The 25891-nt window shown below is 36.9% G+C and overlaps 1 protein-coding gene across 3 annotated transcripts in view; it reads right to left on the reverse strand.

Annotated features, from left to right (window-relative positions):
* Positions 1-25891, reverse strand: part of Dcc (DCC netrin 1 receptor) — a 1292030-nt gene that overhangs the window by 108208 nt on the left and 1157931 nt on the right. For all 3 annotated transcript variants that reach the window (XM_045143229.1, XM_004667488.2, XM_045143230.1), the window contains exons 18-19: positions 24795-24933; positions 151-258 (exon numbers count right to left, since the gene is read on the reverse strand). In XM_045143229.1, coding sequence (XP_044999164.1) covers positions 151-258; positions 24795-24933 — 247 coding nt within the window. The remainder of the gene's footprint in view (positions 1-150; positions 259-24794; positions 24934-25891) is intronic.

Here is a 25891-nt window from a genome sequence, read left to right on the forward strand (position 1 = left end):
GCACCCTTACCGAACTACATGTCAGTAGGTGAGGAAAGGTACTGAGATGCTGTGACAGAATCTATACTCAAAAGACAAGAGCAGTAAATGAGGCAAGCATTCACAGGCCGAGGGGCAAGGGGCATGCTGAGGAAGAGGCTAGGTTCTTACCAGTAATTTTCCCATTGGCTTCCAAGGGAGGCTGCCAGCTCACAATGACAGTGCGGGGCTTCCCTTCTCGAGTAATGACTGTCAAATCCTTGGGAGCAGAGGTTGGGGCTGTGACACGAGACAGAGACAAAGTCTTATCATTGGTTGTGAAAGGAAACAGATGTTCATGGGATGCTTGGTCATGATGCTGACCCTTGGAAACTGATATGGAAGGTATGATGTTTATTTCACCATTTTCAATTTATTTCAATGCTTTGAGTTATATAAACTATGATATAAAAATTAGTGGTTTTCCTGGGAGTTTGATAATTTCCAAAGGTGTGACTATATAGATGTAAATAGAATATGTGCAAATCTGAAGAAAAACACATATCACATGTACTTTCAAGAGAGCTCACATGGATGTGTGATATTAACAATCACATGTCCTCAAGATATCTGTTACAGCAATAGTTTGTAATTTAAAAAAATCTAATTCCATACTTTTTAAAAGGCAAAGAGTGAATTAAAAATTCAGGTGAAAACACAGTTTTCATCTTCTGAAGCAAAAAAAGCAAAAGCAGTCTAGTAAATATATACTTTGTGTGTCATGCAAGAATTTATCCTTAAGTAATGTAAAGGCTGAATAAAAATCTGAAGTATTAGAATTAGTGATTGAAAGTAAGAATTATCATATTAACTATGTACAATTTCCCAATATGCAGAATAACATGTAGAAAAGTTCAGTGTCTCCAGTGATCTACACTATATCAAAGAGTATACCTCTGCCTGAGCCTGAGGATAGAGAGCAGGCTGGGGACATGATGATGGTGGTCAGAGTTTACAAGCACTCTGTTAGGCTGGAGAAGTCAGCATTGGTGATTTATTTCTGAATTATTTCCATAAGCAATATTAACATATTGTATACCTAAAAACTTACTAAACTAATAACTCTATAACAGGCCAAATCACAAAGGTGCTATGTTGCTGACAAATATATGAGGTAATATAATGGAATTTTTGTACAATATTGGTACAGTACATGCCTATATCAAAGCATCATAATATTTTCCATATACACATAGAGATTATTTGTCAAACAAAAATAAATAAACATAAATTTGAAGTGAAATTCTTCATTTAAAATATGTTTTGGGGTTTAAGTATAGATAAATAATAAATTCTAGGCCCTTTATGAATTATCCTTTCTTTTATGGATTTATTTAATTTTTCTATCCCTTGAATAATATACTCCAGTCACTGTGACAACTCTAAGTACTCTGGGACATATTTTTCTGATACCTGTTGTTCATACTCTTCCCTCATTCGTTTAGCTCTGCAGTGGGTACTTGGTGTTCTACCTAGGCCATAGCTATCATTCTTCCTTCAGTGAAATGCACCTTACTTCTCCAGAGTCAATTTGTACATTGATCTATTTGCAGTTAGTACAATTTTGTTCTTGTATTTCTTGTTACCTCTGTATCTTTAAAAAAGTTTCTCTTATTTATGGATGATTATTCTCTCAAAGACATAGATTGTATTCTCTTTTCTATTCATACCCAATCCTTATGTCAGATCCTGAGATACAACATTATAAATTGGCATATATGGGAGCCTATGATTTTCATTTTGGTCTACTTGATGAGCACTTTAAATTCTCCATTAAGTGATTGAATAGTGGGTAGTATTCTAGATCTAGAAGAATCCAGCCATGGAAATTGCTTTGGGTATTTATCATTTGGACAGAGCATCCATTCCTTTTAGAAAACACATGTTTATTCCCTTGGAGACAATATCTTCTCTAGGAAAAAGAAAAAAAAAAAAAAGGCTTCATCAATAGGGAACTTAGGGTCTTTGACCCAGCCTCTTTTTAGCTTTCTGTTCACTTGTCTCAAGAGATGCCAGTAAAGGATAGCTTTCTTCCAAGCGCCTGAATCTTGATACTAGAAAGGGAACTGTGTAGGTCAAACCTCAGTAGTGGAGCACTAAGAGAACACTGCCAATGTTTTCTCCCTCCTATGACTGCCTCCCACCACTTGCCAAACTCTATTTTCATATTTCCTTCCTGTTAATTTTATTGTAATATTTTAAGCAGAATTAAATAAAAAAGATCACTATCTGGATGGGACAAAATATTTTACTTTAAGAACTTGCCAGCCACTTTTTCTTTACCATTAGGCATTTCTGCATAATGACAAAGCCCCAGAGGGTTTTATGATATTGCAGAATTCAAAGCAAACCTTCAAGTTATTTCATTCACCTCATTTCCTTCTCACTGCTATAAAATCTTCAGTAACTTGTGAATTAGTTTTTGCTTCTCATCATCACCCAGGAATCTCATCCAAATGCTATTTACACCTTTGTCCAGATCATTATCTGATTTGACAATCACTCTTTTACTAACCACAGTACTAAAAGGGAATATCTTTATAAGAGTGGGGCTTACCATTGGTACCTTCACAAGGTTAGGCAGTTTAAGGGAAATCAAGAGGGTGCATTTTTCAAGTCAGATTCTGGTGTACATTTCATGATTATGAATAGGAAAATGAATGAATGCATTTGCTTTAGCTAAGTGACTAGTCTTCTAGTTGGAAATAGCAGATGTTTTTTTTACTAGTTTTTATGTAACATCATTCCTCTCCTTTGGAATAAAAGGGGGAAGGTCTTTCATTGTCTCATAGTATGTAACTCATTGATCTGATCCAAGTTTTTGTAAAACATTGTATGTTGATGCCTAGGTCAGTTTAGAGAGAAAGCATTAATATATGTATAATATAGAAACTAGATACTCCATGTCAGAGGGTGCATGCAGCATAGAGTGAATAGGCTAGATCTCCCTGTCCTCAACTCCTCCCAGTTCCCGTGTCCTGGTAGGTCCCCCTGCAGCTGGCCTGGAGCTACTTGGATCCTGTGAGCTTGCTGCTGAAACAGGCACCTTGCTCCACCTTCCTATTGAAGTGCCCCTAGGTCCCTATTTCCTGGATACCTTGTGCTGGATGGTGTACTCAGTAAGGAGTTCATAGGCCAGAGCTTCTGGAGGGTCCCCTTCCAGTTTCCTCGTTCCAGTACCCCGGCTGCTGCCTTGGGGAGGCCTGATTCCTATGAGTGGGCTGGGGAATCAGGCCTTTTACTCTGGTATCCTGACTGGTCCCTGGGTACCCACATCCGCATGGGCCACTATAGGAGCTGGCCTCTTGTTCCTGGCTCTCCAGCTTCCTTGCTTCTGGCTGCCCAACCCATGGCTCCCATGTGCTGTAGAGGATGTGCAAGTGGAGTAAGACAGAGCTACCAGTTCCCCAGGAACTTTTGATGTACCTGCAATCTCCACAATCTGCACATCTGTGGTTATAACCCCATCATACCAGTATACCAATCCAATTCACATTTAAAAGAGAATACTTTGTGAAGATCGTACAAGGACAGAAACTTGCTTCCTTATCAACAGAGTTAAAGTGTTTACCCAAAATGTGTAGAACACAATGCAAAGAAGCCAATGAAAGTCAGAAAACTGAAAGATCTCCACCAAGGATGCCTAGTCCCACAATGGAAGGCTCCAATGAAATCATAGAGAAATCAACAAAAAATCAAATCCTCAAATGGAAACACAACAAATGAGACTCTGATCAAAAGAATTGCTGAACTTGAGAAGACATCTGGGTAAAATGACTGCATAGGAGTCACACTAATCTAACCTAGGGAGGTATTTTAGCAAAACCGCAGCAAAACATACTCTTTGCCTGAAAAGTAAGGTTTTTTGATTTTTTTTTTTCCTGCCACAGTGGAAAAGCAGGAGACACTGAGATCTATCATAAGGAGAAAATGGGCCAGAATCCCACCGAGGAGTTTGCGGACCCAAACCAGGGGACCCACACAGATCCATGTGCACACTCAGTGCCCAGCTGCAGGAACAGAGACCAAACAAGGGGACTTTCCAACCTCAGTAGCCTCCTTCTAAAGTCAAGAAATCTGAAGGGGATATAGCTGGACATAAGCTGAGCAGTTCCAGTACAACCCCAAGTTTCCTGCACTGTCCAATCCCCCAACCAACAGAACTGCAACACTATGGAGAAGGCATTCAGCTCTTGGTGGCAGGGGATCTAGCACAGCTGATCAGAGCACCAGACTCACAGCACAACATGGAGGGGTTGAGGTGGTCACTGAGCATTGGTGAGATTTGAAACCATCACAAAAGGCAACGGGGCTGACTGACAAAAAAGCAGGTATATAGGCCTGCACTGGAAGTGCTAATCTCTGTTTCTATGTCAGGTCAGGTTATTGGTTACATATTTTTGGTTGGCTATACCATTATCAATTAAGCTGTATTTGGAGGTTGACTTTAATGGCCTTTAATGCTCTCAGACTCTTGGGGCTTTTGTCTTTTTCTTCTGTCATTATTGGGGGCAGGGTCTTATTCAGACCCAGGTTGAACTGAAACTCATTTCAGAAGAGAAGTCTAAAACTCCCAGCTGACAGGATTAAGGGTGTAGAGCAAAACACACCATTAGGGTTTACGTATTTATAAGGTTATCTGTTTCAGTCCCCACTCTTGCACACCTTGTGCTAGTTTTCATTGATTGTGTATATTGCTCAGTTGAATTTTAGAAATTGCCATTAAAATGCTTTACCCATCCCACTAGAATACTTGAACAGTAGGCAGACTCAACACCTAGGATTACTTCTGTGGCTGGATTGGAGTACAAGAGCTACACTGGGCACCTTAAAATCCTACTCCAAAGGTTCATAAAACTGGACTTTCAAATCAAAAAGCACTGCAAATTATTATAAATTGCAAGCATCAAATCAACTCACTACGCAAAAATCACAACATTATAATACAAGAAACCCAAAGGATCAAGAAAGTATAATCCCACCAAAATTATAACTCCATCAGAAATATGCCCCAATGAGACTGCTTTAGAGGAAATACCTGTCAAAGATTTCAAAAAAATAAATTTATCTATGCTCAAAGAAATCAAAAAAGAAATGAAAAGAATCAAAGAAGAAAACAAAAAAATTAAGGAAGAAAACAAACTTCTGAAGGAATTCCAAGTAAACCTGGGAAGCCATCTTAGTGAAATAAGGAGGTCATTACAAGACATGAGTAAGGAAATAGAAATACTGAAGAAAAATCAGGCTGAAATTGTAGCACTAAAAAGCACAGTCAGTCAAATAAAATACTCCGTAGAAAGTCTCACCAGTAAAATGGATAAAGGAGAGAAAAGAATATATGAAAAATAAGACCAGATAGTAGATCTAATACAGTCCACCAAAGAGAAAGTCAAACTAATAGGAAGGTATGAATAGGAATGTCAAGATATATGAAGCACTATGAAAAGATCAAACGTAAGAATTCAGGGTACACTAGAAGGAGAAGAATTTCAATTCAGAGGCTTAGTAGGCATTTTCAACAAAATCATAGAAGAAAATTTTCCCTAAAGTAAGAAAGAAATGTCAATGCAGACACAGGAAGCCTTTAAAACACCAAACAGACAAAACCTAGAAACAACTACTCCTTGCCATATTATAGTTAATCTATTAAACATGCAAACCAAAGAAAACATATTGAAAGCAGTGAGAGAGCAAAGGCAAGTCACCTACAAGGGCAAGTCCTTTGGAATAACAGGAGACTACTAAACACAAACTTTAAAACCAGAAGGGCTTGGAATGATGTATTCCACGTTCTGAAAGATAACAATTGACAACCAAGATTACTTTATCCTGAAAAGCTATCTATCCAAATTAAAGGAAAAAAATGAGGACCTTCCACAATAAAACCAGACTAAGGGAATTTATGACAACTAAGCCAGCTCTACAGAAAATACTTGAAAGAATCCTTCACTCTGAAGAGAAAGCAAGACACACAGGTAAGGAAATAGGGAAAAATAAACCATACTCAAATAACAGTCAAAACAACTGATAAAAGTGAAAACAGAAATCACTACAAAGCAAGAAGAATGGAGAGAATAAATACAAACATTTCAATAATAACTCTTAATACCAATGGCCTCAATGCCCCAACAACAAAGACTCAGGATTGCAGACTGGATTAAAAGGCAAGATCCTGCAGTTTTAGCCTACAGGAAACTCATCTTTCAATAAAAGATAGACACTGTTTTTGGGTGACAGGATAGAAAATGGTATTTCAAACAAATGGGTCTAGGAAACAAGCAGGAATTGCTATCCTAATATCCTTACAGGATAGACTTCAAACCAACATTAGTGGGGAAAGATAAAGAAAGTCACTTTATACTGATTAAAGGAACACTCCAATAGGAGGACATTATAATCCTAAACATATATGCACCTAACATGGGAGCTCCCAATTTCATCCACCAAACACTATTAGACTTATGGTCACAGAATACAACAAACACAATTGTAGTGGGTGACTTCAATACCACACTCTCATGAATTGACAAATCATCCTGACAAAAAATAAACAGAGACACATCTGGATTAAATGGTGTCATGGAACAAATAGACCTAACAGATGTCTACAGAACATTCAATCCAGATGCTGCAGAATATATTTTTTTTTCTCAAAAGCACATGGAACATTCTCTAAAATAGACCATATATTAGGACACAAAGCAAATCTTAACAAATAGAGTAAAACTGATATAATTCCTTGTACAGTATCTGACTGCAATGGGATTAAACTACAAATGAGCAACAAGAGAAAAAAAGTCATGGAATCTATACAGTATACTCTTGAACAATGAATGGATCATTGAAGCAATCAAACAGGAAATCAATAAATTCATAGAATCAGATGATGATGAGAATACAACATTTGTGATACAATGAAGGCAGTCCTAAGAGGGAAATTTATAGCTGTAAGTGTCTATATTAAGAAAGTAGAGAGTGCACAAGAACACTATTTAATGCTTCACCTTACAGCCTTGGAAAAAGAAGAAGGCAAAACAAAAATCAGTAGATGGGAAGAAATTATAAAGATTAGGGCAGAAATTAATAAAATAGAAACAAACAAAAAACTTCCAAAGAATCAATTGAATGAAGAGTTCATTCTTTGAAAAGATATACAAGATTAATAACCCCTTAGCAAATCAGACCAGAAGAAAGAGAGAAGAGATAAAAAGTAATAAAATTAGACATGAAATAGGCACTATTACAACAGATACCAAAGAAATTCAGAAAATCATAAGGACATACTTTAAGAATATATGTGACTCTAGTATGAAAATCTGAAAGAAATGGATGATTTCCTTGATTCATATGACCTACAAAAATTAAATCAAGGTGAGATAAACCAATTGAATAGACCTATTAAAATTATTGAGGGGCTGGAGAGATGGCTTAGTGGTTAAGCGCTTGCCTGTGAAGCCTAAGGACCCCGGTTCGAGGCTCGGTTCCCCAGGTCCCACGTTAGCCAGATGCACAAGGGGGCGCATGCGTCTGGAGTTCGTTTGCAGAGGCTGGAAGCCCTGGCGCGCCCATTCTCTCTCTCTCCCTCTATCTGTCTTTCTCTCTGTGTCTGTCGCTCTCAAATAAATAAATAAATAAATAAATAAAATTTAAAAAAATAATAAAATAAAATTATTGAGATCCAAGCAGTTATAAAAAGTCTCCCAACTAAAAAAATGTCTGGGCCCAGATGGATTCAATGGTGAAGAATCAATATTGTGAAAATGCCAATCTTACCAAAATCAATCTACACATTTAATACAATCCCCATTACAATTCCACTGACATTCTTCCCAGAAATACAAAAAATATATATAAATAAATAAATAAAATAAAAATAAAAATAGAAACCCAAAATTCACTTGGGCAGGGTGTGGTGGTTCATGCCTTTAATCCCTGCCTTTGGGAGGCAGAGGTAGGAGGATTTCCATGAGTTTGGGGCCACCCTGAGACTCCATAGTGAATTCCAGGTCAGCCTGGGCTAGAGTGAGATCCTACCTTGAAAAACAAAAACAAAACAACAACAACAACAACAAAATCATTTGTTAGCACAAAAAAAAAAAATCCTCACATAGTCAAAACAATCTGGATATCTATATGTAGAAAGATGAAAATAGAACCTTGTCTTTATCCATGAACAAGAATCAAGTTCAAATGGGTCAGGGACCTAATTATTAGACCAGAAACTCTGAAATTGCTAGATGAAAAGGTAGGGGAAACCCTTCAACATATTGGCATAGGAAATGACTTTCTGAATATAACCCCAATTGCTCAAGAATAAAAGCACTAATCAACTACTAGAATCTCATGAAATTACAAAGTTTTTGTACAGCAAAGGACACTGTGAATAGAGGAAAATGACAACCTATAGAATGGGAGAAACACTTTGCAAGGTAGAGGATTAATATCCAGAATACACAAAGAAGTCAAAAAACAAAACAATAAGAAATCAAACAACAAAAAAGTGGGTTATAGGGGAATTCTGGTTAAGATGGTGGTATAGGAACGATGCTAAAGTAGCCTAGGGGAAAAAAGCCAAATAACTCCAGCAAAATACACTCTTCTACTAAAAAGTGTGGTGTATAAGAAATTATCAACTGCATCAGAGAAGCAGGGGAGATTGAGAGCGTCCAGAAACCACAGAAGCAGGCAGAAGTGGCAGCAGTGCATCTGCATGGCCACATGCACAAGGCTTGTACTGAGCCGCAGGAAGAGGCAGGTGAGGGGACTTTCCATTCACACCCACCTTCTTGAAAACTCAAGAAACATGAAGGGAGGACAGCAGGGACCAATGCAGCAGCTCATGAGGAAGAGGCTCACGAGGACCATGTGGAGAACTTCAGCCACCATCCACAGCCTCCCCTCCCAAACCACCAGCACAAGCAGCAGCAAGCACCAGAGACCTAGGGAAGGGAGCTCAACTACACAGCGTCCAGCACAGGCTATCAGAGCACCAACCCAGTGACCCAGCCAGCCTACCTGAGCCCACAGCACAGCAAAGGGAGACCCAAGTGGATGCACAACATAACTGAGACCAAAAGGTAACTGAGATGACACCAGCTAAGTACTTGCCAAATAAGTCTGGTATATAGGCTTGAATCAGAAGTCCTAATTGCATCTTCTATGTCAGGGTAAATTGTATGTTAAATCTGGTGGATGGTTGGATTTGCCATTTTTAAATAAACTATATTTTGGGCTTGTCATGTGTTGCTTCCAGATTTGTAATGCCTTTGTTTCTTGTTCTCTCCTTCATTGGGGAAGGGTCTCACTTGGTCACAAGATGACTTGGAACCCTTTACAGAGCAGAAATCTTAGCCTCCTAGTTGACAAGATTAAGTGTGTGAGGCAATACACATCCTTACAGACTGACTTTTTTTTTTAATTGTTATTTATTTATTTATTTATTTGAGAGTGACAGACACAGAGAGAAAGACAGATAGAGGGAGAGAGAGAATGGGCGCGCCAGGGCTTCCAGCCTCTGCAAACGAACTCCAGACATGTGCGCCCCCTTGTGCATCTGGCTAACGTGGGACCTGGGGAACCGAGCTTCGAACCAGGGTCCTTAGGCTTCACAGGCAAGCGCTTAACCACTAAGCCATCTCTCCAGCCCACAGACTGACTTTGTTAGAGGACCTGGTTGTCATAATACCTACCTTTGCATAAATACTCTGTTCTGCTTTTCATTGATTGTGTTCATTGTTTAGTTAAATGTTAGAATTTACCTGTATTTTTTTCCAATCAGCCTACTTGAATACTGTCATAGCAGGTAAATCTAACACCTAGAGTCACATTGGTGGTTATACTGAGAGTCTGAAGAGCCATACCTAGCACTTAAAGATCATACTCTGAAGATATATAACATCAGATTGATTGGTACACATAATACTTCAGATAATTAGACAATCCAAGCAGTAAGTTAATCACAGATGCAAAATCTGTACATTATAATACAAGAAACCAAAAAATTCAAGACAATATAAATCCACCAAAAGTATTAATGCATCAGAAATGACCTTCAGAGAGACTGATTTAGTGGAAATGTCTGAGAAGGATTTCAAAAGAATGATTACAAGTAAGTTCAAAGTAATCAAAAAGGAAATCAAAGGAATTAAAGAAGACACAGGAAACCAACTTAATGAAAGGAGATCAATACAAGACATAAATAAGGAAATAAAAATAATAAAGAAAAAATAGTAAGAAATACTAGTAACGAAGAACACAGCCAGTAAAATTAAAAAAAAAAAAAAGAAAGAAAGAAAAGAAAACAACTCTGTAGAAAATCTCACCAGTAAAATGGATGGAGAGAACAGAACATCTAAAGTACAAGAGCAGGTGGCAAATCTAATATAATCCAACCAAGAGAAAGACAAACTAATAGGAAAGTATGAGTGGGAACATCAAGATATTTGGGACACTATGAAATGATCAAACATAAATATTCAGGTATACTAGAAGGAAAATTTCACTCCAAAGGCACAGTAGTTGTTTTTAACAAAATCATAGAAGAAAATTTCCCCCAAATTGAGAGATACTAATGTAGATACAGTAAGTCTTTAGAACACCAAACAGACAATATCTGGAGATTCTCCTCTCCATATTATAATTAAACTACCAAACATACAAGCCTATATATAGAGAGAAAAATCAAGTCACATAAAATGGCAAGCACATCAGGATCACAGCAGAATACTCAAGACAAACTTTATGAGCCAGAAGGGTTTGGAATGTTGTACTCCAAGTTCTGAACGATAACAACTGTCAACCAAGGTTACTTTATCCTGCAAAACTATCCATTCAAATAGATGGTGTGATGGTTTAAATAGATAGATCTTAATATATTCAGTTTTTTATTAGTTTGTAGTTTGCATCTGCAGCCACCTGGCTGGAGGCAGTATTACATCTTAAGGTGTTGTGGTGGGTTTTAGATTTCAATCTGAAGATATGCAAATTATGCCCAGCTGGAGTACCTGAAGTGTGGCTTTTAGCTTGTGCTTCTCTCTCTCTGCTTGGTCCTGTGAAAGCAGGCCAGCTTCTTATGCCATTATGGAAATTCCCTGTATCTGCAAGCTTCAATAAATATCCCTTCCTCCATAAATCTGCTTAGTATGGAAGTTCATCTCAGCGAACCTGAAGCTGTATGCTATAGAACTTGGTACTGAGAGTGGGGTGAGATGAATCTTACCATGTAGATGTTGCTCTTTTGGGACTTTTGTTTTGGAGGACTTGGTGCTTGCAAATGAAGAACCTTCTGGAGTGGTAAGCCAAGTTTTATGGACTATTCTGATAAGAATTTGAGAATGCTAAGTCTAGTCAGTATCAAACTTAGAGGCTTGGCTTATGAGCTTTCTAAGGGGAAGGAAAGACTGCAGAGGACTTTGTTGGAACTCAGCTAGTGGTATAAGGGCTGGCTGCATCCTGCTGCCCAGGCCCAGAGAGTTACAGTCAAGGTTAAATTTGTAATGGACCGATGTACTTGGCTAAAGATAACTGGACTGAGAGATTTAAGATTTTTAAGCTGTAAAACCTCAAGGAAGTTAAAATTAAAGACACTGAGACTCATCTTAGGTTACTGTACCTGCTATTGTCAAACACATTAGCAATCTTAAAAAAGATGGCCCAACTGCTTTACATTAAAAAAAAAATGGGGAAAAATGTCTGAGGAAAAACTATCATAGAAACACAAACCCTTTTGGGAACAGTTGACTGGAGAAGGAACCTGCTTTTCAAGGCTATGATTTATTTCATCCCTGAATTAAGAATATGGCTGTGTCCTGTACACCTGGTATTGGATTCAGAAGCATAGGCGATGTGAGGAGTGGTCATGAATTGTACATGGTTCCAGGAGCTGCTGCTGAGATGCAGCATGAGGCAGGGCATGATGTCCTGATAGGCTAAAAGAGCTTTTAGAAGATAGACTGTGGTTTGCATGGAGACCTAAAGACATTTTGGATATAACAGGACTATGCAAAGACTACCATAGAGGGTACTATTAGCCAAGGATGGAAGTGTTCACTGGCTACTCTGCCCAACTGGAGGGGCAAATTGGAAAACCTAGCAATTGGCAGTCTCTGGTTATAATGAACTTGAATTGCAGAAGTTTAATGATTGCTTGCTGGTGATTGAGTTTGCATTGTTTTAGTCTCTCCTTGCTATGCATTATATCAGTTGAAACTGTTACTCTGTGCCTTTGTATGTTGAAAGTATTTAACTTATGTTTGATATTATAGGACCTACTATCTTACATTGGTCAAGACTGTGGGGACCTTTAAAATTGAACTGAGTACAATTTACAATGTGTGATGGTTATCAATCTATCGGGGGCCAGAGACGGAATATGGTAATTTGAATAGGTGGCCCCAGTATATTCAGTATTTTATTCCTTTGTAGTTTGCATCTACAGCCAACGGGCTGGAGGCTATTTCATTGGGCACATAGTAAGTTGTGATGGTGGGTTTGATATTTCAATCTAAATGTGCTCTGTGGTGTTGGTTCTTGCTTTTGGCTTGTGCTTCTCTCTCTCTCTCTCTCTCTCTCTCTCTCTCTCTCTCTCTCTCTCTCTCTCTCTCTCTCCCCCTCTCTCCTTTCCTCCCTCTCTCCCTCTCTGCTTGATACTGTGAAAGCAGGCCAGTTTCTGATGCTGTTATGGAACTTCCCCTGGATCTGTAAACTTCAATAAATATCCTTTCCTCCATAACTGTGCGTGGTCTGGAAGTTCATCTCAATGAACCTGAAGCTGTCTGCTACAGATGGAGAAACAAGGACATTTCACAACAAAAGCAGGCTAAAGGAATATTTGGACAAAACAAGCTCTACAAAAAATAGTTGGCAGGATCCTCCATGCTGAAAAGAAAGAAAAGCATACATAAGGAACATGGAAAAAACAAACCATAGTGACATACTAGTTAATACAAGAGAGCAAAGGTAAAACCAGAATAACAACAAAACTAGAAAAATGGTACAAATAAATATACACCTTTCAATAATAACTCTTAATAACAATGGTCTCAATGTTCCAACCAAAAGACATAGGTTGGCAGACTGGGTTAAAAAACAGGATCCTTCAATTTGTTGCCTCCAAGAAACTCCTTTCTACAAAGGATGGACACTAACTTAGGGTGAAAGGATGGAAAATGGTGTTCAAAGCAAATGGGCCTAAAAAACAAGCAGGAGTTGATATCCTAATATCTAACAAGTTAGACTTCTGTGAAACATTAGTTAGGAAAGATGAGGAAAGTCACTTTATATTGATTAAAGGAACACTCCAACAGGAGGACAATATAATCCTAAACATATATGCACCTAACATGGAGGCTCCCAATTTCATCAAAGAAACACTATTAAAACTAAGGTCAGAGATAACACCAAACACAGTTGTAGTGGGTCACTTCAACAACCCCCTCACATCAATTGACAGGTAATCTCAGCAAAAAGTCAATAGAGATGTGTCTGGATTAAATGGGGTCATAGAAGAAATGGACCTAAGAGATATATACAGGACATTTCAGCCAAATGCTGCAGAATATACATTCTTTTCAGTAGCCATGGTATATTCTCTGAATTAGGCCATATATTAAGACACAAAACAAGTCTTAACAAATACAGGAAATTGAAATATTTCCTTGTACTCTATCTCATAACAAGGGGATCAAACTACAAATCAGTAGCAAGAAAGGCTATACAGCATACACAAAATCATGGAAATTAAACAGTACACTGTTAAATGATGAGTAGGTCAATGTAGAAATCAGGAAGGACATCAAAATATTCATAGAGTCAAATGATAATGAGGCCACAACATACCAAAACCTTTGAGACACAATGAAGGCAGTCCTAAGAGGTAAATTTATAGCCTTAAGTGCCTATATTAAAATTAGAAAGAATGCAAGTAAACAATTAATGCTTCACCTTAAAGCCTTAAAAAAGAAGAACAAAGCAAACCAAAATTCAGTAGAGAGGAAGAAAGTATAAAGATAATGGCAGAAATTAATGAAATAGAAACCAAAAATTCAATCCAAAGAATCAATGAAACAAAGAGTTGGTTCTTTGAAAGGATAAACAAGATTGATAAACCCTTAGCACATCTGACCAAAAAAAAAAGAGAAAAGAGACACAAATTAATAAAATTAGAGATGAAAAAAGCACCATCACAACAGATACCAGAGAAATTTAAAAAATCATAAGGGCATACTATAAGAACATATACTGCACTAACTTTCAAAATCTGAAATAAATGGATGATTTACTTGATATATATGACCTACCTAAGCGAAATCAAGATGAGATTAACCACTTAAATAGACCTATAACAAATATGGATATCCAAGTATTTATCATAAATCTCCCAACTAAAAAAAATGCAGGCCCAGATGGATTCACTGGGGAGTTTTACCAGACCTTCATCAAAGAACTACATCCAATGCTTCTTAAACTTTTCCCATAAAAAAAAGAAGGACTACTACCAAACTCTTTCTATGAAGCTAGCATCACCCTGGCACCAAAACCAAAGACAAAACAACAACAACAAAATTTATAGACCAATCTCCCTCATGACCATAGATGCAAAAATTCTCAACAAAACGTTGGCAAACAGAATATAAGATTGTATCAGAAAGATCATTCACCCAAACAAGTAGACTTTATTCCACAGATTCAGGGATGGTATAACATATACAAATTGATAAATATAATACATGTATAAATGGACTGAAGGACAAAAATCATATGATCATCTCTTCATGATAAAAGTCCTACAGAGACTGAGAACAGAAGGAACATATCTCAACTTAATAAAGGCTGTTTATGAAAAACCTATAAACAACATAATACTAATTGGAGAACAACTTGAAGCTTTTCCACTAAAATCAGGACAAGATAAGGGTGTCCACTGTCCCCACTTTTATTTAATATAGTACTGGAAGTCTTAGAAATAGCAATAAGTCAAGAGACACTCATAAAAGGCATACAAATTAGAAAGAAAGATATCAAGTTATCATTATTTGAAGATGACATGATTCTACACATAAAGGACATTAAAGACTCTACCAGCAAACTGTTAGAGCAATAAACATCTATAGCCATGTAGCAGGAAACAAAATAAATACACCAAAATCACTAGCCTTCCTATATGCTAACAACAAACACACAGAGGATGAAATTATAGAATCACTCCCATTAACAAATGCATCAAAAAAATTAAAATAACTTGGAATAAACTTAGCCAAGGAAGTGAAGGATCTCTACAGTGAAAAATTTAAAACCCTCAAGTGAGAAATTGCAGAATACACTAGAAAATGGAAAGACATCCCTTGTTCTTGGACTGGAAGAATAAATATTGTGAAAATGGCAACCTTATCAAAGGCAACCTACACATTTAATGCAATCAACATCAAACTTCCAATAGCATGCTTCACACAAATAGAAAAAAAAAATCAAACATTCACTTTGAAGCACAAAAACTCAAATATTTAAAACAATTTGAGCAACAAAAATAAGACTGGTAGCATCACCTTATCTGATTTTAACCTAGCCATAGTAACCAAAACAGCATGGTACTGGCACAAAAATAGACATGTAGATCAATGGAACAGAATATAGGACCCAGATGTAAGTCCTGATAACTATAGCTACCTGATCTTTGACAAAAATACCAAAAATACTCATCGGAGAAAAGACAGCCTCTTCAGCAATTGGTGCTGGGAAAACTGGATTTGTGTCTGTAGAAGGATGAAAGTAGATCCTTATCTCTCTCCATACACAAGAATTAAGTCCAAATTGTTCAAAGATCTTAATATCAGACCTGAAACTCTGAAAATACTAGATGAAAAAAGTAAGGGAAACCCTTTAACATATTGGTATTGACAAAGACTTTCTGAATATAAACCCAATTATTCAGGAAATAAAACCATATATCAACTGCTGTGACCTCATGAAATTACAAAGCTTTTATACAGCAAAGGACACTGAATAGAGCAACCTACAGAATGGGAGAAAATCTTTGTCATCTATGCATCTGATAAAGGATTAATAGCTAGGATATACAAAGAACTCAAAAGATTAAATAAGAAATCAAGCAACCCAAAATGGACTATGGAAATAGAGAATTCTCAAAAGAAGAGCTACAGATGGCATATAAACATCTCAAAAATGTTCTACATACTTAGCCACCAGGGAAATGCATATTAAAACTTCTTTGAGATTCCATCTCACTCCTGTCAATTTGGCTACCGTCATGAAAACAAAGGACCATAAATGCTAGCAAGAATTCAGGAAAAGTGGAATGCTTCTACACTGTTGGTAGGAATGCAATCTGGTCCAGCCATTGTGAAAATTAATGTGGAGGTTCCTGAGACAGCTAAAATTGGATCTACCATATGACCTAGCTCTACCACTCCTAGGGATATACACTAAGGACATGTCTCACTACCTTAGAGATACTTGCTCAGCCATGATTATTGCTTCTCTATTCACAATAGCTAGAGAATGGAACCAGTCTAGATGTCTCTCAACTGATGAGGGTATAATTAACATGTGGTACATTTACACAATGGAGTTCTACTCAGAGGTTAAAAAAAAAAAAGGTTATGAAATTTGCAGAAAAATGGATGGATATGGAAAGTATACTTAGTGAGGTAACCCAGGTCCAGAAAATCAAATGTCACATCTCTCTCATTTGTGGATTCTAGCTACAAATGATTGGATTTCTATGTGAGTAGGAAGAAAACTCAGTAACAGAGGCCAATCAGCTAGAAAAGAGATACAGAGAGAATATAAAGGGAGGGCAGGGGGGCTCATTTGGATGGTATTATACATATGTAAGTAGAAGAATAGATTAAAGGGGGTGAAAAGGCCTAAGTGAGGTCAGGGAAGAGATTAAGTAAAAGAAAGGTATAGGGAGAGCTAATCAAAATCTAAGAGGATATAAATAAATCATATGGTAACCTACGTTTTTGGACAGTAGAACACTCAGAAGCCATGGATTATTCCTAGAAAAATTTTAGTGCCATGGTTGGGATACCTTCCAGTGAGTTTTTAGACAGAGAGGTCTTTGATATTCCCAAAACATTAAAGGCCATTGCTGAGACCTTTGGTTTCCCATCATGAATATAGATGGTAAGACTCTCTTGCTGAAGACTATATATACTTGGGCTGCAAGGTCACGGATAAATACTGCTGGAGGTGAGCTGAAAACCTCCTCCATGCAGACAAGCTGACAGAAAGTTGGAAAAAATCCATACTGCATGCAGTTCAATGGGAGAGAGAAAAATCACCAGTGATGATACTCAACAGTAGACACTGCAAGCCTTAAATTTGGCCAGCCAGGCCAAATGAGCCAATGAGTGCAATAGTGGCACGTCTGTTATGGGGGGAACCAACCACCATCTACTTGGACTGGAGTCCCACACCATAGGAGGGAACACATGCTTGTTACTGAAAAACTACAACAGGAGTAGTTATGAGCCCTAGGGCTATAATGTCTGCTGGTGTCTGGCTAAATGTATATACTATGCTCAGCAAGCTGCCCAGTAAGCACTTCTCTTAATGTTCATACCTATATATTAATGCTACTCTCATTTTTGGTTAGAGAAGCTTCTCTTTTCAGATGGTAGTGACCTTGGGTTGACTCAGAAGTCACAATGGTGCTGAGAAGTGACAGAGGAGTGCTCAGCACTGAAATATCTCTGTCATACCTTCCAAGGCTCAGGGTCTATTGTGGAAGAGGTGATGAAAGAATGTAAGAGCCAAAGGAAGGGTAGGACTCCTTACAAGGTGCTTCTCCAGACACAAAATGGCCTGGATATCCATAATCTCACAGTACCTGACATAACCTACATAAGTCAGTCAAAATAGGAGGAAAAACCATGGCATAAAATAAAAGAGACTTATGGGGGGGGGGGTATGATGGAAAGTGTAGTTTTAAAGGGGTAAGTGGGGGAGAGAGGGAATTGCCATGGATATTGTTATATATATATACACATATATATGGGTACAGAGAGAGAGAGTGAGCAAAGTATGGAACTAAATAGAGAATTCTCATCAGAAGAAATACAGATAGCATATAAACATCTAAAAAAAAGTGCTCTACATTCTTAGCCATCAGGGAAATACAAATTAAAATTACTTCTATATTCCATCGTACTCCTGTTAGAATTACTACCATTAAGAAAACAAATGACAAAAAATGTTGGTGAGGATGCAGAAAAGGGGTAACCCTTCTACTCTGTTGATAGGAATATAGTTAGGTACAGCAATTTTGGAAATCAGGTGGAGATTCTTGAGACAGCTAAAAATAGATTTATGATATGATCCAGCTATAACACACCTAGGCATATATCCTAATGACTCTTCTCACTATCTTTTAAATACTTGCACAACCATGTTTATTGCTGCTCTATCAACCTAGATGTCCCTTAACAGGTGAATGGATAAAAAAGATGTGGTACATCTACACAGTGGAGTTCTGTTCAGTGGTAAAAAAAAAAAAAAAAAAAATGAAATTATGAAACTTGCAGGGAAATGGATGCATCTGGAAAGGATTATACTATGTGATGTAATCCAGGCCCACAGAACCAAACGTTGCATGTTCTATCTCATATGTGGATCCTAGCTACAAACGTTTATACTTGTATGTGAGCTGGAACCAAACACTCAGCAGCAGAGGCCAGTAAGCTGGTAAAAGGCTACAAGAGAGGGAAGAGAGGGAAAGACTTTAGTAGATGGTGCTGTATATATGTAAGTAGAAAAACACAGTAAAGGTAGTGGAATGGCTTAAGGGAGGCCAAGGGAAGTGATTAAGAGAAGGGTGGGGGAAGGTCATTCAAAGTTCAAGTTATTCTGAATAAGACATATGAAAACCTTCCTCTTTGGACAACAGTATATTCAGAAGCCTTAGATTGCTACTAGAAATTTTTCAGTACCAGAGATGGAATACCTACCAGTGAATTGTTGCCCAGGGAGTTCCCTGCTGCCTCCAAAACATTACAGACTTTTGACAATGCCATTGGTTTCCCAGAGTAACAGATAGCAAGACCCTATTGCTAAAGACTTCACATACATGCATGAAAAAAATCACTGAAAAATCAAGCTGGTGCTGAGTTGAAAACCTTTTCCCTATAGACCAGCCATGACTAAGCTGGAAAAAGCTGCAGTTCATACAGCCCTATAGCAGTAAAAACAGTGGAAACTGGAAGCCTCAAGTTTGTCCACACAGGGCAGAGGCATAGAGAACACAAAATTATTGAAGAAACTTTTCCCAACCTCTCAAAATAGAGGCCCAGCCAGATGCAAAAAGCTCACAGAACACCAAACAGATAGGACCAAAGAAGTAACTATCCAAGGCACATCATATTTAAAACTATTACTAATGAAAACAAAGAGAGTGCTAAAAAGCAGTAAGAAAGAAAGAACTTACTACATACAAAAGGAATTCCATCAGAATTATTTCATATTTCTTAATGGAAACCCTGAAAACCAGAAGGGCCTGGCAAGGAACACTTCACAGCCCAAAAGCCTATGACTTCCAACCTAAGATACTCTACCCAGCAAAATTATCCCTCATAATAGCTGGTGAAAGAAAGATTTCCATAAAAAGACAACTCTGTGATTATATGAACACAAGGCCAAACCTACAGAGAACACATCAAGGAATATACCACACAGAAGAGTCAAAGAATCAATTCTAAGACCAACAAGAAGAAGATCACAATAACCAAAAATAGACCAGGCTCAAAAAAGTACAAATCACAAGAAAGCACCAAACCCCATAAAACATCTCATCCTGGCAGGTATAAAATTGAACCTCACAGTTATAACCTTAAATATTAATGGTATTAACTCATCCATCAAAACACACAAGTTAACAGGATGGATCAAAAAAATGGACCCATCTATCTTCTGTCTTCAAGAAACCCATCTCAATACTAAAGATAGACACCTCACAAGGTAAAATGATGGAAAGTGATATTCCAAGAAAATGGAAATAAAAAATGTGGGTTTTGCTATATTATTATGTGATAAAATAGACTTCAAACCCAAATTAATCAAAAAGGACAAAGATGGCCACCTCTTACTCATCAAGGGAATGATAAATATGAGAAAATCATAATTGTAAATCTATATGTGCCAAACACAGGTGCACCACAGTTTATAAAGCAAAACCTACTTGACAAGAAAATAGAAATAACCACTAGTACCATCATAGTCAGAGACTTAATCACCCCTCTATCAAGAGACAGATCATGCAAACTGAAAGTCAGTTGGGCAATAATAGAGCAACAACACCATAGATCAACTACACCTAACATACATCTACAGAACTTTTCACCCCAAATTTCTCAAAATAGAGAATACACCTTCTACAGAATATGCATTCCTTCAGCAGCCCACAAAACTTTCCCCAAAATAGACAATATATTAGGCCATAAATCATGCCTCCATAAATTCAGGAAAATTGAAATAACCTCTTGCATATCAGACTTTAAAGTTAGAAATTAACAATGAGACCCATCAAGAACAACAACAGATACTGGAGACTAAACAATACACTTTTAAACAATGAATGGGTTGTGAAAGAAATCAAGTAAGAAATTGTAGAGTCCGGCATGGTGGAGCACACCTTTAATCCCAGCACTCGGGAAGCAGAGGTAGGAGGATCGCTGTGAGTTTGAGGCCACCCTAAGACTACCATGTGAATTCCAGGTCAGCCTGGGCTAGAGTGAGACCCTACCTCGAAAAACCAAAATAAATATATAAATAAGAAATTGTAAAATTTCTAGAATTGCATGATAAGGTAAACACAGTTTACCAAAACTTATGAGACATAATGAAGCAATAAAGGTAGTCCTAAGGGGAAATCTCATAGTGCTAATTGTCTTCATAACAAAGACAGCAAGATCCCAAACTAACTACCTAACTGTCCACCTAAATGCATTGGAAAAAATAAAAATAATACAACCCTAAGAGCTCCAGATATAAAGAAATAATCAAGATCAGAACAGAAATTAATGAACTGGAAACTAAAAAAAAAAAAAAAATCAATGAAATGAAGAGCTGGTTCTTTGAAAAAATAAACATGATTGATAAACCCCTGGTCAAGTTGATCAAGAAAAGAAGTCTCAAGAGAAACAAAATCAGAAATGAAAAAGGAGAGGTCACAACAGACATCACTAAAATTAGGAGAATCATCAGAGCATACTTCCAAAACCTATACCTGACAAAATTGGATAATCTGGAAGAAATGGTTGAATTCCTAGACACATACCACCTACCGAAACTAAACTCAGAGCAGATTAATCTCCTAAACAAGCCTATCACATCCATGGAGATTGAAAAGGTAATAAAAATCTTCCCCCAAAATAAAAACCCAGGACTGGATGGCTTCTCAGCCTAATTCTCTCAAACATTCATTGAAGAGCTCAAACTCATTTTTATCAAACTGTTTTATATAATCAGAGGCCAGGGAATCCTCCCCAGCTCCTTTTATGAAGCTAGCATCACCCTAACACCAAAACCATACAGAAATGCAACAAGGAAATAAAACTATAGGACTATAACCCTCATGAATTTAGATGCAAAGATTCTGAACAAAACCCTTGTAAACTGAATTCAACAATACATCAAAAGCATTATCCATCTTGAACAAGTAGGCTTTATCCTAGGGATTCAAAGATGGTTCAACATATGGAAATCAGTCAACACATTACACCACTTAAATAAACTTAACCATGAAAACCACATGATCATTTCAAATGATGCAGAGAAGGCCTTTGACAAAATATAACACCAATTCATGATCAAACGGATGGGAGAATAGGCATAGAGGGTTTAGATCTCAACACAATAAAAGCCATATATAAAGCACCCAAGGCCCAGATAATACTTAATGGGGAAAGACTCAATGACTTCCCATTGAGATTCCATAAAAGATGGATTCCCACTCTGACCACTGCTATTCAAAATAGTACCAGAAGTGCTTGTCCAAACAATAATACAGGAGAAAAAAAATAAAAGGGATTAAAATTTGACAGGAATAAGTCAAGTTAGCCCTATTTACAGATGACATGATCCTGTATATAAGTGATATGAAAGTATCCATCTCAAAACCTCAAAAGGTGATTAATTACTTCAGTAAAGTGGTAGGATACAAAATCAATGCATAAAAATCAGTAGCTTTTCTACATGCAAAGGAGAAATATACAGAGAAAGAAATCAGTGAGGTTGTCCCATTTTCAATAGCCACAATAATCATTAAATACCTTGAAATAACACTAACCAAGTATGTGAAAGACCTATATAAGGAAAACATAAAACTCAAGAAAGAAATTGAGGATGACTTGAGATGACGGAAATACCTTCCATGCTCCTGGATAGGTAGAATTAATGTTGTGAAAATGGAAATTCTAATACAATTAATATAGAGATTTAATGCAATACCAATAAAAATACCAGTATCATTCCTTACAGAGTTAGAAAAAAATTATCTTAAAATTCATATGGAATGGTAGCAGGCCTCAGATATCTAAACATCATCAACAACAAAACACCTCTGGAGGTATCACCATACCCATTCTAAAGCTGTATTACAAAGCCATAGTAACAAAAACAGCATGGTATTGGCATAAGAACAGAAACATAGACCAATGGAACAGAATTGAAGACTCAGACTTTAGGACAAGTAACTACAACTACTTTAACTTTGAAAAATTTGCCAATAACAGTGACTGGCAAAAGACAGTATCTTCAACAAATGGTGTTGAACAAATTGGATGATCATATGTAGAAAAATGAAACCAGAACCACTCATCTCTCTATATATAAAAATCAAGTCTAAATGGATTAAAAACCTCAATATAATACCTGAAACTCTTCTCCTACTGGAAGAAAAAATAGGAGGAACTATCCACAATATAGATGTGGGTAAAGACTTCCTGAACAAAACCCCAGTAGCCAAGGAAATTAAACAAGCACCCAACAGGTGGGGTCTCATGAAGCTACAAAGCTTTTGCACAAAGAAATACACCATAAGCAGAGCCACTGAATGGGAGAAAATCTTCACCAGCTATATCACTGAGAGCAGCCTGATATCCAGAATCTACACAGAACTCAAAAACTAAATAATAAAAAATCAAACATCCTGCTTCAAAAGTGGGACAAATAGCTGAATAGGAAGTTCTCAGAGGAAGACTTATAAATGACTAATACACACTTAAGAAAATGTTCTTTTTCAGAAGGTAACCAGACCAGGAGATAAAGTACCCCTCGCACTTCAACCAAATCACAGCTGAAACCAAAGAAAAGTTGAGAAGACAAGCATGAGTTCTGCTTCCATGGTGAAACTGATAACCAGTGCCAAGGTGAAGGAGACAGACCCTGAGGGTACTCAACACCTACCAAAGCAGAGATCCAGTGGCTTCTAAGAGCTCATTGCTGAAGTAGGCTTAAAACTCATCCACCACAGGAATCTTGTGGAAGAGGGGTAGAAAGACTGTAATAGCCACAGGTTGAGACATCATGCTCAGATGCATTCCCTCCTCCTCAAAAATAGATGACTTTGGCTCCCACAACACCTAATCCACAACCCCATAGAGAATACCTTTAACACCACTGAGGATCATCCCCAACAGAATGAGGGCAGGGATAAAGTAAAAGAGGGTACCAACACATGATGTATCCATATAAAACATATTGATAATAATAATAATAATCATCATAGAAGAAGAGAAGGAGGAGGAGAAGGAGGAGGAAGAAGATAAAGAAAAACATTAAAAACTAGAGCTGGGCATGGTGGTGCTCACTTGTACTCAAAGCACTGGGAAGGTAGAGACTGACACTACATAGTGAATTCCAGGCTAGCCTGGACTAGAGTGAACCTACCTCCAAAAATAAAAAAAAATAAAAATTAAAAAACCTAGAAGAACATGAAACTAATCACAAAATTTACAGATAATCAGTTGAAATAAAAACTAAGGTTATAATATCATGTGACAAACTTTAGCATAAAATAATAATAGCTTAGAAATAAGCTTTTCTGGCACTTTGAAAATTTGAAAATACGTGGAGCACTTTACCCACACATATGGCAGAATATGAGATGAATTAAAGAGTACATATTTTTAGATGGTAGATTTTGGCAAATAATACATTTCAAATACCTTCTATCTCTGTCAAGGTTTAAAACTCTACATTTGTAATTCATACCAAATGTGACTTGTAAAATTTACAATGAACTGCATTAACATAGATCTGAATTATCTCAACCTGGACAAAGAGTATCCATGTTATCCCACTTCCAAATTAATAAGAGCACTTTCTTTTAAGGCTGTTCTTATTTAGGGGAAATACATAAGACAGTACAGTTGTACTTTATTTTGTATCTAATTTCTTTCACAATACCAAATACCTACTAAGACTATTATTCAAAGATATAATTGTCTTGGATAGAGTTCAATATTTAATGGTACAAAAAATATTTTAATTCAGCTTCCATGGGTTAATGTTCAAATAAAGCACATATTAATCATGGGACCAGTCTGTTTAATGTATTGGAGACTCACTGTCTTCTATGGAGTAGGCAGACTACTGTGTTCACTATTAAAGTGCTGAGAACTATGAAAGCCATACTAATTTAGGCAGGAAAAGGTATAACTGCAGCACCAAGCAAGCCTATCTTCACATTCCAGAGAGCCCGTGAACACTGATACCAAATGTCATACATGAGCCCAGGAGGATGGCCTTTTTGCACATACCAGCTTCATAAGTGGTGGCGTGTGCAGTCATGCTCCACGTGCTTGACCTTCTGTTTTTTGTCACCATGACTGAGAACTCATACATTGTGTTTGGTTTGAGGCCCGTTGCTGTGTAACTGAGAGAGGTTGTATCTTCTGACTATACAAATAGGAAATAAAAGCAGAGATAAAAATAAATGAACTTCTCAACTCGTAAATCAAAACATATAAAATAACTGTCAAATAAGTCAGCAAAATTTTGAAACTATTTCAATGTATCAGAAAAGAACTAGGACATAGTACTGATTGTACCTTTAAAACATGATCAATAAAACAGGTATTATGTTACTTAAAGGGGCAGCTTAGCTGGCTGGACACTTTTCAAAAGCCATGCATACACACAGCAAGGAGGCAAGTTCCATCTGATCAACTCAATTTCTGGAAGCTGTCTACTCTGACATGAATAGAATCTGTCTTTTATCATAAAAATCAGAGTTTTCTTGGAGGTGAATGCAATATATTTTATATTGTTTATCATTATTACTTCCTCTAGAAATAAAGAAAATTTATGTTCTAATGTTTATAATGCTTAACAGAAACTTAAAACTGCATACATTCAGTAACTTCAAAGTCTACTTAGATCAGATAATAAAAATGTACAATTTATGTGATTCACATATAAAGAAATATTTATGCATGGGAACTGAAGTAACTGACCAAGAAATGAACATCAAATTGGATACATTTTCAAGGATGGCATTTGTGTGCAGAGTGGTATGTGATTTAAGCATCATTAATCCATGCTTTGCTCATACACAAGTTAAAGTTGTTTGAGTGGAAAAAAAGTTAAGTAAATTATGTTTCTTCTAGTTCACTCAACAAATCAAATTGGTAATGAAGAAAAAAAAAACACAGTTTAATAACACAGGCTAAAACACATTTTCCATATGACTTACTAAATATTAAACTATTTGTGCCTTTTCTAAAAATCTACTTATGCTAAGTTTATATAGCTTTGTCTTGCTTTAAACTTATATATTTTCATTTGTTTCTGTATTTATTACACTTAATATCTCTATTTAGAAAACCAAAGGTTTTTGTTCATCCATAGATAAATG

This window comes from Jaculus jaculus, chromosome 2 (assembly GCF_020740685.1).
Source record: "Jaculus jaculus isolate mJacJac1 chromosome 2, mJacJac1.mat.Y.cur, whole genome shotgun sequence".
Lineage (NCBI taxonomy): Eukaryota > Metazoa > Chordata > Mammalia > Rodentia > Dipodidae > Jaculus > Jaculus jaculus.